This window comes from Nicotiana tomentosiformis, chromosome 9 (genome assembly GCF_000390325.3).
Source record: "Nicotiana tomentosiformis chromosome 9, ASM39032v3, whole genome shotgun sequence".
In the NCBI taxonomy this organism is placed as follows: Eukaryota; Viridiplantae; Streptophyta; class Magnoliopsida; order Solanales; family Solanaceae; genus Nicotiana; species Nicotiana tomentosiformis.
The window spans coordinates 3,819,436-3,833,709 of NC_090820.1; the positions used below are offsets into that span (position 1 = coordinate 3,819,436).

The window sequence follows — 14,274 nt, forward strand, 5'->3', positions numbered from 1 at the left end:
ACTGAAGCTTTCTGCTTCTGGTACGATCGCACCTGCGCTTGGACAGCTGCATGTGCGACCCTCGCAGATGCGAGTTTTGTTCGCAGAAGCGGAAAAAGGAAGGGGAGGCCATTGCCGCAGATGCGGAATTTTGGCGCACCTGCGAACGCGCAGGTGCGAAGCAGTGTGCGCAGAAGCGACCTTGGTCCAGGCGAGTGAAACTCGCACCTGCGAGGAATTTTCGCAGGTGCAAAGCCGCATGTGCGTCAATCCCTTCGCAAGTGCGAAAAACCTGCTTGGACAGAACCTTAAAAACGGATGAGGCTCAGTTCATTTTAGTCCGTTTTTCTTCCATGTTTGGGCGATTTCAAAGCTTTTTGAGAGGGGATTTCAACTAGCAATTGGAAGATAAGTTAATTCTACACACGTTGAGTTAAATACATAGATTATGGGTAGATTATAACCGATAAATCTTAGAAATCAAGGGTTTAGATAAAAAAACCTATATTTGTATAAAATTTGAGATTTTAACCACTAAAATGATTATGGAATTGGATAGAAATTATATATTTGAGTTCTTGAGATTATGGGTAACGTTTTCCTCCGAAAATTTCCGGAATCCGGGCACGTGGGCCCGGAATGATTTTAGAAATTTTACCATTTTGGATAGGGTAATTTATTTAATAGATGAATTTTGAATTATTGAACATGTATTAATTATTTTATATAACTTTTGTATAGTTTAGGATTGTTCGGCATCGAATTGAGGTTTTACGCGACATTTGATCGGAAAAGTGGACTTTGAGACAAGGTAATTCTCTTGTCTAACCTTGTAAGGGGAAATTACCCCATAGGTGATTTAAATTAATAATTGTTGCTAAATGTGGGGGCTACGTACGCACGAGCTAACGAAAGTCCGTACGTAACTACTATTTATGCTAAAGTCCGGGTAGTTTAGGACTCAAAATTATGAATTACATGTGTTAATTATATTCTTTATTTAATTAAATTATTTGTAATATATTGTGAATTGTTAGAAAAAGATAGTAAAAGATGAAAACCTCATATACTTAATTTTCTGTTTAAATTAATTAATTATTAAAAAAAAATTATTCATCCTCTCGAATTAATCTTATAATAAATACACTCTCATTCCGGAGGTACATAAGAAAATATCCTCCTTTCTTGTGGAGCGGGCTGAACGCCTCGGCAGTATAGATGCATCTATGGATCGTGCTGCACGCCCCTCAGTAGTGTAAACGACACTCTGGATCGGGCCGTACGACCTCGGCAGATATCGTGCCTAATAATAATAATAATTACACGATACTTTGATATTTTATTGTAGCTTGTGAAACTAATTGATAAATTAAAAATTATTAAAATTGAAAGAATTAATTATCTCTGCTTGTTAAGAAAATTATTGTCATTCCTATAAATCACGTCGATTAAAAATATTCTATTATAATATTATTGACCCCCAGTGAGTGTCAGAATCGACCTCTCGTCACTACTTCTTCAAGATTAGGCTTGATACTTACTAGGTATACGTTTTTGTACTCAAGCTACACTTGCTGCACATTTTTATTGTGGAGGTATAGATATGTCTAACGGCCTTGTGGGCGCACAGGTATGGTTAAAATGCGGGGACTTAAGTGAGCTGCATTCTAAATTACGATCCACAGCCAACAGAGTCTCCTTCCGAGTTATTTACATTTTTCCTGTCTAATTTGTATTCTGGACAGATGTTGTATTTTATTTTAACTCCCTAATAAATGCTCAAGCACTTGTGACACCGGATTTTGGGAGTGGTTATGGATTGTTTAGAAATTTAGTTGCTAAAATCTTTATCACTTACTCTATGAGTTCTATCTTTACTATTTAATTGAAGAAATTTTAATTTTAAAAATAGTAAAATGGGTAATTATGTTAATTAATTATGGTTGGCTTGCCTGACAGCGATGTTAGGCGCCGTCATGATATGTAATGGATTTTGGGTCGTGACAATAATAATAATTTATCACCGTTGTGTAAGAATTTTTAAATGTGTTTATTATGTTCTTGTTACTCCGCCATTAAAATAAAGGTTTAGGTTGAACGCATGAAGGCATAACAGCATGGCTGATTTACTTTAATTTAAAATTGTGTGAGGGTAAAAGTTGGGCAGCATTTATGCGGTTAGGTCTTAGCACAAAATTGATAAAACAACTATAGTTCTCTTTTGAAATAAAAACAATGTGGTTTTGTCGAATGTATTTAAGCTATATACATTATTCGTATAAAGAATTTTATACTGTCATGTTATATTTATTTTTTGTGATAGGTAATTTGTTTGGCGCAACTTCAACTCAGTGAGGACATGAACCTTAATAGGAGGGTGTGGAGGTCGGTGTTGAGGGTAGAATGCTAGTAGGTAGTGAGAGAAAGGACTAGTAACACGCTTGTACTTTCCTATTTCTCAGATTTATATTGCATCATATTGTTTAGTTTGTTTCAGCTATCGATTTCTCTATTGTTACTATTTTGGTGCTACTTATTTTCCCCTCTCTCCCTCCCTCTCTTTCTTTATTTCTTTGTTTCTTCTTCTTCTTCTCCCTACCTTTATGAGATGTGGGTCTATTGGAAACAGTATCTCTACCTTCACTAAGTAGGGGTAAGGTTTGCGTACTGCCCAAACCCCACATTTGAGAATATACGGGGTATGTTGTTGTTGTTGTTCTTGTTATCGTTGTTCTGATAGATAATTTATTTTAATTTTTTTATTACAAATTTCACATTTTAAAAATGTTTGCTTGTATATAGCCTTTGGGTGACTTGATAGTGATTTATTTATAATAGCAGTGTATATTACTTAAACTCGGCTCTATATGTTAAGTTTTAAACGTTTAAAATCATGCTAGATGTCGTCAATGTCAATGAATTACAGAGATGCTTACCATGTTGCTACGCACCGTGAGAAAAAAGATAATCTCACTAAAACAAGTATATCTCCGTTTAACGTAGAGTTGAGCTTAGAATTTTCATCAATTCGAAAAGTTAAGGCGGGTTTAAAATTTAAAATTTATGAGTTCTAGTGATCTCTTGCTCGTTACGGAATCAATAACTTATTTATGTTATTGACAAAAGATACTGGCGAATTCTGTCGAACACATAACATGTACTGTGCCTCCGTAACTTAGGACAGAAATTTTTGGGACCTTCATTCGAAACACTTGTTGACTTGAACTTACACAAGCTTTTGATAATTTGATAAAGGAACACATACATGAACCAGGTTCATAGATGCAGTACGCAAGACACAATTGGAAATAAGCAAAAGGCATACACGTAAAAGGGATGAGTATAAATGGTCATTTATGATAAACCTAGAACGAGAAGATTGCATATGTGATAAGGAACATGACTCCTTACTTGAAGAGAACTTAATCCAAGATAAGGAAAGAGTTAGAGGTTGAAGCTAAGTTAACTAGAACTCTACCACCAAGAAAGAGTAAAACACTAGATTTCTAGTTACTCTTTGTCTACTAACTCCATAAATATCCGTGTTGTTCTCTTTTATAGGTGACATATGCATACTAAAGCAAAACAAGAATTGAGAGCAAAATAGCAAGGCATTTTGTGATCAATTCCTATGAGATTCAAGAGTTCGAACCTCAAGCTACACAAACCAGATTGAAGAACAAGTTCCATGAAGAGTTTTATGTGTCTATCTTTATTTCTAATTTAAGTGTAGGAGGACCGCTTATGAATTGTACCTTTCGGCTTTCTTTAGAAGCAATTTTAATATGTACTTGAGTTGTTATATTCAAATTATAGTTAACTTGAGGTAGTCGCATGTGATGACCCGAAATGTCATCTTTAAATTTAATATTCATTTCTATATTCTGAGACCTCAAATAGTACTATTTAGAATTCTTCGACTTGCGTGTACAGTCCGTATATATTTCCGAAAAATTTTTATGTGAAAAATTAATAAGAATGAGAAATAATGCTTTAAAACTCAATTGAGTTGATTTCGGTCAATATTTTTAGCAAACGAATCCGGATCGATATTTTGACGGTTTCGGTGGCTCGGTATTGTGATTTGGGACTTGGGTGTATTCCCGGAATCAAATTCGGAAGTCTCTAGCTTGAATTATCGCCATTTGACGAAAACTAGAAGTTTAAAGGCTTAAAAATTTCAAACTTTGACCACAAACTGACTTTTATTGATATCGAGCTCGGACTTCAATTTCGAAAGTTGAAATAGCTCCGTTATATCGTTTGGGAGTTACATGCAATAATTTAGGCCATTCCGGACTGTTTTGACGTGTTCCGGCGCGAGTTTTAGAATTTATATTTCGTAAATTCATTAAGTTCGAATCGAGGTGCGAATTGTAGTTTTGATGTTGCTCGACGTGATTTAAGACCCCGAGTAGGTCCGTATAATATTTTAAGACTTGTTGGTTTATTTGGTAGAGGTCCCGAGGGCCTCGGGTGGATTCCGAATGGTTAACTGATCAAAATTTGGACTTAAGAAAAATCTGAAATTTTGGCCTTCTGTGTGCAATCGCACTTGCGGATATTTGACCACAAGTGCGAGCTCGCAGAAGCGAGCCTGGCATCGTAGGTGCGGGTGGTCCGCAGAAGCGGATGAAACATCGCAGAAGCGTGACCGCAGAAGCGACAAAATGGTCGCAGATGCGTCCTGGGCTAAGGGGGCATTAGATCGCAGAAGCGGACGCTTCTTCGCAGAAGCGAGTCCGCAAATGCGGACTATTATCTGCATAAGCAGAATTGGCGCAGAAGCGGATGGATGACCGCATGAGTGGGTGCGCAGAAGCGAGTAAGTGTCCGTAGGTGCGAAACCTCTGGACAGATTACAAAACAGATGAGTTCTGATATTTTTGTCATTTTGGACATTTTCAACACGGGTTGAGGCGATCTTTGAGCGAGAATTCATGGGAATACTTGAGGTAAGTCAGTTGCTATCATTGTTAGTCAATAATATTAAACTAACATTGATTATTCTGACTAGATTACGTATTTTTTAGGTGAAATTCAAGGATTTGGGCCTAGGGATTTGAAAATAAGATTTGGGGATTTGAAGGTTGAGTTGATGTCGGAATTTGATAAAATTTATATGGTTGGACTCATGGTTGAATGAGCGTTCAAATTTTATAACCTTTGTCGGATTTCGAGACGTGAGCCCTACTTTTGATTTTTTAAATTGAATTTCAGATTTTAATTGAAAATTTTAGTATTTTCATAGAGAATTGGTTTCTACAATTCGTGTTGAGTATATTGACTAGATTCGAGGCATTCAGACACCGATTAGCGAGGCAAAGGTTATAGAATCTTGAGTTGGTTGCAAAGCGAGGTAAGTGTCGTGGTTAACCTTGACTTGAGGGATTAGGACTTGTTTGTCTATTTGCTACTTGATTTAATGTGCGGGTACAACGTATATGTGAGGTGATCAGTACTTATGCGTTGTGGTTGAGTCAAAGCATGCGGGTGAAATTTGTTCATTGTGAATAATTGCCTATTTAATTAAGATATTCATGTTCAAGTTTATTATTATTTATTTGATCAATTTTCATGAAATTATTGCTAATTTAATTATTGTTGAATATTTTGAAAGGTGAGGTCGGTATTGTGGTATTGAATTGATTGATAAGTATAGATACCCGCATTTAAAATACTTATCCGACTTTATATTATTATTTTTCATGGTAAGGAAGAGTGTAAAGGAACAAAGGGTGATGTCATGCCATTTTTATATTATTAATTATTGATTTATAAAATGAGAAAGCGCGTAAAAGCACGAAGGGTGATGCCGTGCCATTTAAATCTTTTATTCATCATACTGTGGCAAGAAAGAGAGTTAAAGCACGAAGGGTGATGACATGTCATTCGTATTATTTATTCATTATTTTATGGTAAGAATGAGAGTAAAAGCACGAAGGGTGGTGCCGTGCCATTTTCATATTATCAGCTACTTATTTTATTGTTAATGAATTAATTGGCTGCTGCATGACACTTCTCTAGCTGAAATTTTTATATCATTCCCCTTCGCAAGTTCCCTCCCAAACTTGTAAATTGTTAATTGTTGTGTTCATTGTTGCTTCGTACTTATATATACTTGTACAGATTGTTTACGTATGTATCTTGTCATAGTCTCGTCAATACTTCGTCGAGATTAGCCTCGACACTTACGGAGTACATGGGGTCGGTTGTACTCATACTACACTCTGCACTTCTTGTGCAGATTTTTGAATTGGTCCCAACGGCGTACCATAGACTTGCTCGGATTCAGCTACCCATAGGAGACTTGAGGTATAATTGCACAGCGTCCGCAGTCCTTAAGTCCTCTTCTACTTTATCTTAGATGTGTATTATCTTTCAAACAGTTTGAATTTTATTCAGACCTTTATTTATATTATTTTAGTAGCTCGTGCACTTGTGACACCAGATTCGGGGATGTAGTTAGATGATTCAGATGTTATGGTCTTCCGTACTTTATTTCAGTAATTGACTTCCGTTTAATTTGATTTGTTTAAAAATATTTAAGATTAATATAATGTTGGCTTGCCTAGCAAGTGAAATGTTAGGCGTCATCACAGTCCCGAAGGTGAGAATTTTAGATCGTGACATCGCAATAGCCTGCAGTGTGTTGCTATATGGATTATAGTTTAATCCTTAGGTTTACAAGAGATTTGTAAACTTTATTTTGGCTAAGAGTTTTAGTGAAGTGTCTGGAAAGAACCCTACTGGATAGTAGGTCGTAGATTTTACACCTCTTTTTGAGCTGATTGTTTTTCACGTAAAAATTCGTATGTTCTTTACTTTCTATATTTTTTAATCCGCAACTATAATATAAGAAACGCATCGAAGAACTAAATCATTCTATAATCAATACACATAAAAATTGGATATCACACAAATCAATTTCTCTCATATGATATTGAAGTATAAAACAACTAACACTGTTTTACATCTAAATTCATGGAAGGGGTATTGAACAAATAAAACTTATTCTACATGAAGAAAAAACTGAAAACGACAACGTAAATGTAATTGTCGACTTTATTTATTAAGAAAAAATGAAATTGTCGACTTAGGAAAGTTGATATGTTGATGTCGCATTTGGCAGGGGCACGCATGTGGTGTTTGGAATTTGTTTTAGTTTAGCTTTTGTAAAACTAGGTTTAGAACAATGCTTTAAAGATATTTTGGAGAGAGAATTACCGAAGTTATATGTGGTTATCTTTACTTTGGAAAATAAACCTTTTGGCAAACATGTAATTTAGTGTAATTTATCCCGAAGCTTTCTTGAATTTTATAACTCACACGCACATTCGTGAGTAGGGCAGTGACCCGTCAAGTTTCACACTCTTATGGGATCGGGTGATTCGCCTTAGCGGAGCACATATTCTTATGGGATCGAGATATTCGCCTCGACGGTATTATGCAATACACTCTTGTGGGATCGGGTCGGTCGCCTCGGCGGTATTATGTAATATACTCTTATGAGATCGGGTTGTTCTCCTCAGCGCTATCATGTAACACACTCATATGGGATCGGTTTGTTCGCCTCGGCAGAGCACATATTCTTATGTGATTGGGTCATTCGCCTCGGCAGTATCATGTAACACACTCCTATAGGATCGGGCCTGTCACGACCCCAAATTCCCTCCGTAGAATGTCGTGATGGCACCTAGTCTCTAAGATTAGGTTACCCTATTAATGTGAAATAACTGAATATAAAATAAAATTTAATCCTTAACAATTGATTAAATAAGAACTTCAAATTTAACAATTTCAACTCCCAATACCCGGTAGGAATAAGTCACAAGCTTCTAAGAATTTATCCTCAATGTCTCTATACATGAGAGTCTAAAGAAAATAAGGAAAATAATATAATAAGGATAGAAGGGGACTCCGGAGTCTGCAGACGCTGGCAGATATACCTCGAAGTCTCCGCGTGCAGCTAATTCACTGATGCCTGGTCTGATAGGAAGTACTTGGATCTACACAAAAAGATGTGCTGAAGCGTAGTATGAGTATACCACAGTGGTACCCAGTAAGTGCCAAGCCTAATCTCGGTAGAGTAGTGACGAGGTCAAGTCAGGCCCTACTGGAATAATAAAAGACAGGGTGAAAAGTTTAACAATATAATAATAACAAAATGACAATGGGAATGAGTCAAGTAAGTAGTATGTCACTATTTAACTTTATAGAATAAGGACAAATAATACTTCGCGGAAAGAAAACAGAAATTTACAATTTTAAAGAAATCATCAAAATAACCAAAGTCAAATGTAGCCATAAAGAAATATCAACAAGGGCACTCCCGAGGTACCACTTCGTAAACCCAAATGATCAATAAATTCACAATATCTTATTTTCTTATATCATCGCGAGAGCCTTCACATTTAATTTAAAAAAAATTATTTTTTCCGAAATAGCATCCCGCGTTTTAGCCATCCTTATCACACCGCATGACTTCTAGTAGTTCCCCTACTAGCCACGCGTATCAAGACACCCTTATCTCACCGTATGCGTTTCAACACCCAGACCTTATACCTCAACGACAATATTTTCCACAGTAAGGAGCTCACGGCTAAATCACAATGTGTGATGACCCGATATGTCATTTTTAATTTTAACCTTCATTTATGTATTCCGAAACCTCAAATAGCTCCATTCATCCTTCTTTGATTTACATGCACAATCCGTATCTTTTTGCGAAAACTTTTATGTGAAAAACCAAAGAAAATGTGAAATTTTGCCTTTAAAACTCATTTGAGTTGACTTCGACTAATGTTTTGAGCAAACGGATCCGGATCAATATTTTAACAATTTCGGTGGGTCCGTATCGTGATTTGGGACTTGGGTGTATGCCCGAAATAAAATTTGGAAGTCCCTAACTTGAATTATCGCCATTTGACGGAAACTAGAAATTTAAAGGTTTAAAGAATTCTTAAATTTGGCCATAATTGGATTTTTGTTGATACCGGATCCCGATTTGGATTCCGATAGTTCGATCAGTTTCGTAACAATATTTATGACTTATGTACAAAATTTAAAGTTATTCCGAGGTACGTAGGCACGTTTTCCGTTAATTTTTGAAAATAAAATAAAATAAAATAAAAAGTTTGATTTTATAAAGCTTGAATTTCTAAAGTTTGACCGAATTTTGACTTTTGAGCAAACAACTTTGGAATGAAATTTTGATAATGTCAATAGGTTCGTATGGTGATTTTGGACTTAGGAGTGTGTCCGGATATTTATTTGGAAGTCCGTAATTGATTTGGCTTGAAATGCCGAAAGTTGGAAAATAAAAGATTTTAGAAAGTTTGACCGGGAGTTGACTTTATTGATATCGGGGTCAAAATTCAATTCTGAAAATTTAAAAAGCTCCATTATGTCATTTATGACTTGCATGCAAAATTTGAAGTCATTCCGGATTGATTTGATACGTTTCGGCACAAAATATAGAATTTAAAAAATTTCATAAACTCATATGTTCGATTCGAGGTGCAATTCGTTGTTTCAGTATTGTTTGATGTTATTGGAAGCCTCTACTAAGTCCATAATATGTTTTGAGACTTGTTGGTATGTTTGGACGGGGTCCCGAGTGTCTCAGGTGAGTTTCAGAGTGGTTTCGGACCATTTCTAGGCCTTTTTAACTACTGGTTTTTTGCTACAGCAGTGTGCATCGCAGAAATTTCTGAGGGCTGACTTTGGAAGCTTATATCTTGTAATCTATAAGGAAATAGAGATGATCCAAAAATAAAAGTTGTAGACCTTTATATGTTGTTTTCATAAATTTAAACCGTTTCGCAGTTGGAGTTGGGTACAAAAGGTTATGCGTGATACACTACAGGCTATCTGGGAAGAGTTTTTGGAAGAGTTTGGTGTTTTGAGCATAAGCATGTAATGATCCAAAGATCCATTTTTCATTATAGAGATCGAAATTCGATTTTGAGACTTTCGAGAGTTTGATAATGAATTATAGGAATGATCTTGAATATTTGATCTAATTTCATCAAGTCGCGATTGGGTTTTTAGCGCGAAATATGAGTTAATTGTTTAACGAGCGAAATTGGTATCGCATTGAGCAAATGAGCTCCGAATTGAGTTTTTATTGAACGATTGGGTTCATATTATTATTTGTGACTCATAGGAACAAGAATCGTTGAATTCCGAGTTCGTATGATGGAGTTAGAGCCTTTTAGTACAATAATAAATTGCTGGTGCAAGCAGGTTCTGGTGCAGGCCTTTATTAACGGAAAATGGACTTTTAGTAACAAAAATAAACTTTTATGACGAAAAATGAGTTTTTATTGAGCAGTTTTATTTTTAGCCCATTTCAACATTTTTGGAGCTAGGGAACTCGGATTTGGGCGATGTTTGAGAGGATTTTCACCAAATGGATTGGGGTAAGTGTTTCCTACTCGGTTTTCATTATATTTCATGATTCCATGATTATTTTCATCTTTTATTAGTGAATCAATTGGAATAAAATGAGATTTTTGAAAAATCTTTCAAAAACAAAAAGTTAAGATTTGGAGGTTGATTTGTTATCGAAATTTGGTAAATTTGGTATAGTTGAATTCGTATCGGAATGGGTGTTCGAATTTCGTAAAAATTCTGTCGGGTTCCGAGAGGCGGGCCCCGTATTGACTTTTTAATGCGAAATTTTAAGTTGACATTTTATTATACGGAATTGTTTCCGATGAATTTTAGTGAAGTTATACATTCAATTTGGATAGATTTGAGTTGTCCGGAGGTCAATTCAAGCAAGAAGGATATTTTGGAATATCAGCATAACTTCAAAAAGGTAAATATCTTGCCTAACCTTGAGTGGGGGAAATTACCCCTTAGACATTGAGTCTTATGTGGAAATTGTGTAATTGAAAACCATGTACACGAGGTGATGAGTACGTACTTGGTTTATATGTGCAAATTATATCGGTTAAAATTCGTAGATACCTTTATGAATTAAATTAAAAATTATTGGCACTTACTAAATCTTTTATTTGTCATCCCTCATTTCTTGTTTGCCGATGTTGTTTTTATATGATAATTTGGTGTGATTGTCACTTTGAGTTTTATGTGAAATACCGTGATTAGTTGGGTTGATATTTCTTGAAATTAATTTCATTATAGATTTTTCATCTGCAAATAATTAATTAAATAAGCTTAAAAAGAGGCGTTAATATATTTATCAAAAATTTGAATTAAGGAAGAATAGGTAAAGACCCCCCTAAACTTGATACTTTTTAATGAGCGTACACCTTAACTATACGTGATTTTAATTAACCCCCTACGCTTACTTTTTCGGATGTTATTATCCCCCTAACCTAGTAAACCTTTCTATCGTAAATACACGCACTGTATACATATAAATGCTTGATGATGTGGCTGTACACGTTGGAATAATTCGGGTATCCAATTAGAATACCCGACCCGCTTTTAAAATTAATCCCTCAAATTTAACCCATTCTTTTTACCATCAGTTCATTTGGTCGATAACATAGAAAAACTAGGGTTTCTCACCACTTCACTCCCATCAATGACAGAGACGATTGTGAGTGCTTGAGCTTGATTTTGTGAGTCGATACGGTTCTTCGTTGAGGTGCTGCTAAAAACTACTGTGGAGGAGCTAAAAGCTACTGGGTTTCTTTGATTCACGCCAAACTTTCTACTGTTTTCACTCCGCATTTGAAGTTATGTGTGCCTCTTTCTGTTAGGGTTAAATCAGGGCTTTTATGTTGATTGTGATTTTTGCATGCATGCCGATTAGGGTTAAATTAGGTCTTTTATGTTGCTTGTTAATTTTTTACTGTTTATTTGTAATCTTCTGTATATGTATGTCTTGAGAGTTATTTTTTACTTTTTTTTATTACTGTGTAGGGTCCCATGGATACTAAGTATTTGAATTTAAGATGGAAAATTGGTGGGATATTGGTGAGTGAGGTAGGACCTCTATATGTTGGGGGTAGGGTTGAACATGTGACTAATGTCGACTCTGACCACTTGTCAATACCAGAGTTATCTGATTATGCTAAGGATTTTTGGATTACAAAGTTAGAAAAAACTTATATTATGAGTGCTAAGGGTGACGATTTGGTTGAATTAACAAAAGATAGGGATTTAATGGACCTTGCTATGTTATTAAACAATGGGGACACAATAAGCATTTTTGTCTCTTCTGACTCACAATTTGAGGAAGTGGGTGCTATAGAGGGTAGCCAAATAAGCCACGCGGTTGAGCCTTTTAATGTATCTTCCAGCACACAACAAGACAATAGGGAATCTTTTGTTCCCTATGGTCCTCCTTTAAATACTACTGCAAAAAATCCATATCTAGGGTTACCTACACCTTTGAATACCACTCAAGAAGAGGATTAACCCATAGATTGGACTTCCTCTTCAGAGGAAGAAGAATTTGTTGTTGCTGATGATGTAGAGGACACTGCTACTGATTCTCAACAGGTAGAACCTGCTGGAGAAGAAGAAGAAATAGCATCTGGTGATGAATCTGAGAGGTCATTTGATTATGGAAGTGATGTCCATGAAGAGATGAGGGTTGTTAAAGAAGATCTAAAGAAATATAGACAAGACAATAGGGAATCTTTTGTTCCCTGTGGTCCTTCTTTAAATACTATGGCTGCAAATCCAGATCTAGGGTTACCTACTCCTTTGAATTCCACTCAAGAAGAGGATTCACCCATATATTGAACTTCCTCTTCAGAGGAAGAAGAATCTACTGTTGTTGATGATGTAGAGGACACTGCTGCTGATTCTCAATACGTAGAACTTGCTGGAGAAGAAGAAGAAATAGCATATGTTGATGAATCTGAGAGGTCATTTGATTATGGAAGTGATGTCCATGAAGAACTGAGGGTTGTTAAAGAAGATCTGAAGAAATATAGACAAAAGAATAGGAGAAAACTTAGGAAGGAAAAACCTGATGGACTTTTAGGTGAAGTTGGAGTTGATGAAGGTTATGAGAACATAGATCAACCCAAAAATATATGAGAGACAAATTAGGAGGTGATGATGAGCCTTACTATGATAGTTCAGATCCAGATAGCTTTGAATCTGAATCAGATCTGGAAGGGGAGGGTGATCCTGTATCTGATGATGATGTAGATGGGGAAGATAATATGGGACAGTTAAGGGGAAGGAAAAAAACAAATAGAGTGGTGTATGATCCTTCTACCAAAATTGTTACTTGGCAACTGGGGATGGTATTTGAGAATGTGAAGGAATTTAGAGAAGCAGTTACCAAGTATGCTATAAAGAAAGGTATCCAGCTAGTTAAGGATCCCAATGAGCCATATAGGGTCAGAGTTAAATTCAAAACTGGTTGTCCTTGGTTGTTGTTTGCTAGCAAGGAAGGTAGGAGTACAAACTTCACAATCAAGACTTATAATCCAAGACACAAATGTCATAAAACCACTTACAACTATCTGTGTAATTCAAAATATGTGGCAAAGCAGTTCAAAGATAGAATTACCTCACAACCTAGAATTAAAGGTTGGAAAATTCAGGATATGGTGAGAAAAAAGCTTGGTTTATATGTTGGTAAGACTGTTTGTTTGAAGGCCAAAAAACTTGTGTTGAAAGAAATTATGGGGGATCATGTTGCTGAGTTTGGTAGGATTCTAGACTATAGGGATATGCTACTCAAAACAAATCATGGTAGCACATGTGCAGTAAAATTGACAGACACAGATGATGGGCAGAAGCAGCTTTCCAGTTTCTACATTTGTTTTGCAGCTATGAAGCAGGGGTTTATGGAGGGTTGTAGGAGATGTATAGGGTTAGATGGATATTTTTTAAAGGGCATTTGTAAAGGGCAACTGTTGGCAGTAGTAGCAAAGGATGAGAATAACCAAATGTTCCCAATAGCTTGGGCTGTTGTAGGCACTGAAAAAAAGCAAACATGGAGTTGGTTCCTCAGGTTATTGCAAACTGATTTGAACTTGGGAGATGGCAGGGAACTCACCATGATAAGTGACATGAAAAAGGTATATACTGTTGTTTAAATACTACTGTTTTTCTGGTTTAAAATACTACTGTTTCTTTGTTTGTATGCAAGGTCTATGTTCAGCTGTTGAAGAGATTTTACCTGAGCGTGAGCACAGAATGTGTTCTAGACACATTCTGGCAAACTGGGCAATAAAATGGAGAGGGATTGAAAGAAGAAAAAGATTCTGGAGTGTTGTTAGATCAATATTTGAGTCTGAAATGAAAATAAAGCTAGATGATCTTGATAAATTGGGTCATAACATTTATGAA

The 14,274-nt window shown here is 35.9% G+C and overlaps 2 protein-coding genes across 2 annotated transcripts in view; both read left to right on the forward strand.

The window, feature by feature from the left end:
- LOC104085624 (probable pre-mRNA-splicing factor ATP-dependent RNA helicase DEAH9) overlaps nt 1-14,274 on the forward strand; it is a 200,141-nt gene that overhangs the window by 58,850 nt on the left and 127,017 nt on the right. The gene's annotated exons all lie outside the window — the stretch shown is intronic.
- On the forward strand, nt 13,005-14,021 carry LOC104086667 (uncharacterized). Its single transcript, XM_018767542.2, has one exon. The coding sequence runs from the start codon at nt 13,005-13,007 to the stop codon at nt 14,019-14,021; it is 1,017 nt and encodes a 338-aa protein (XP_018623058.2).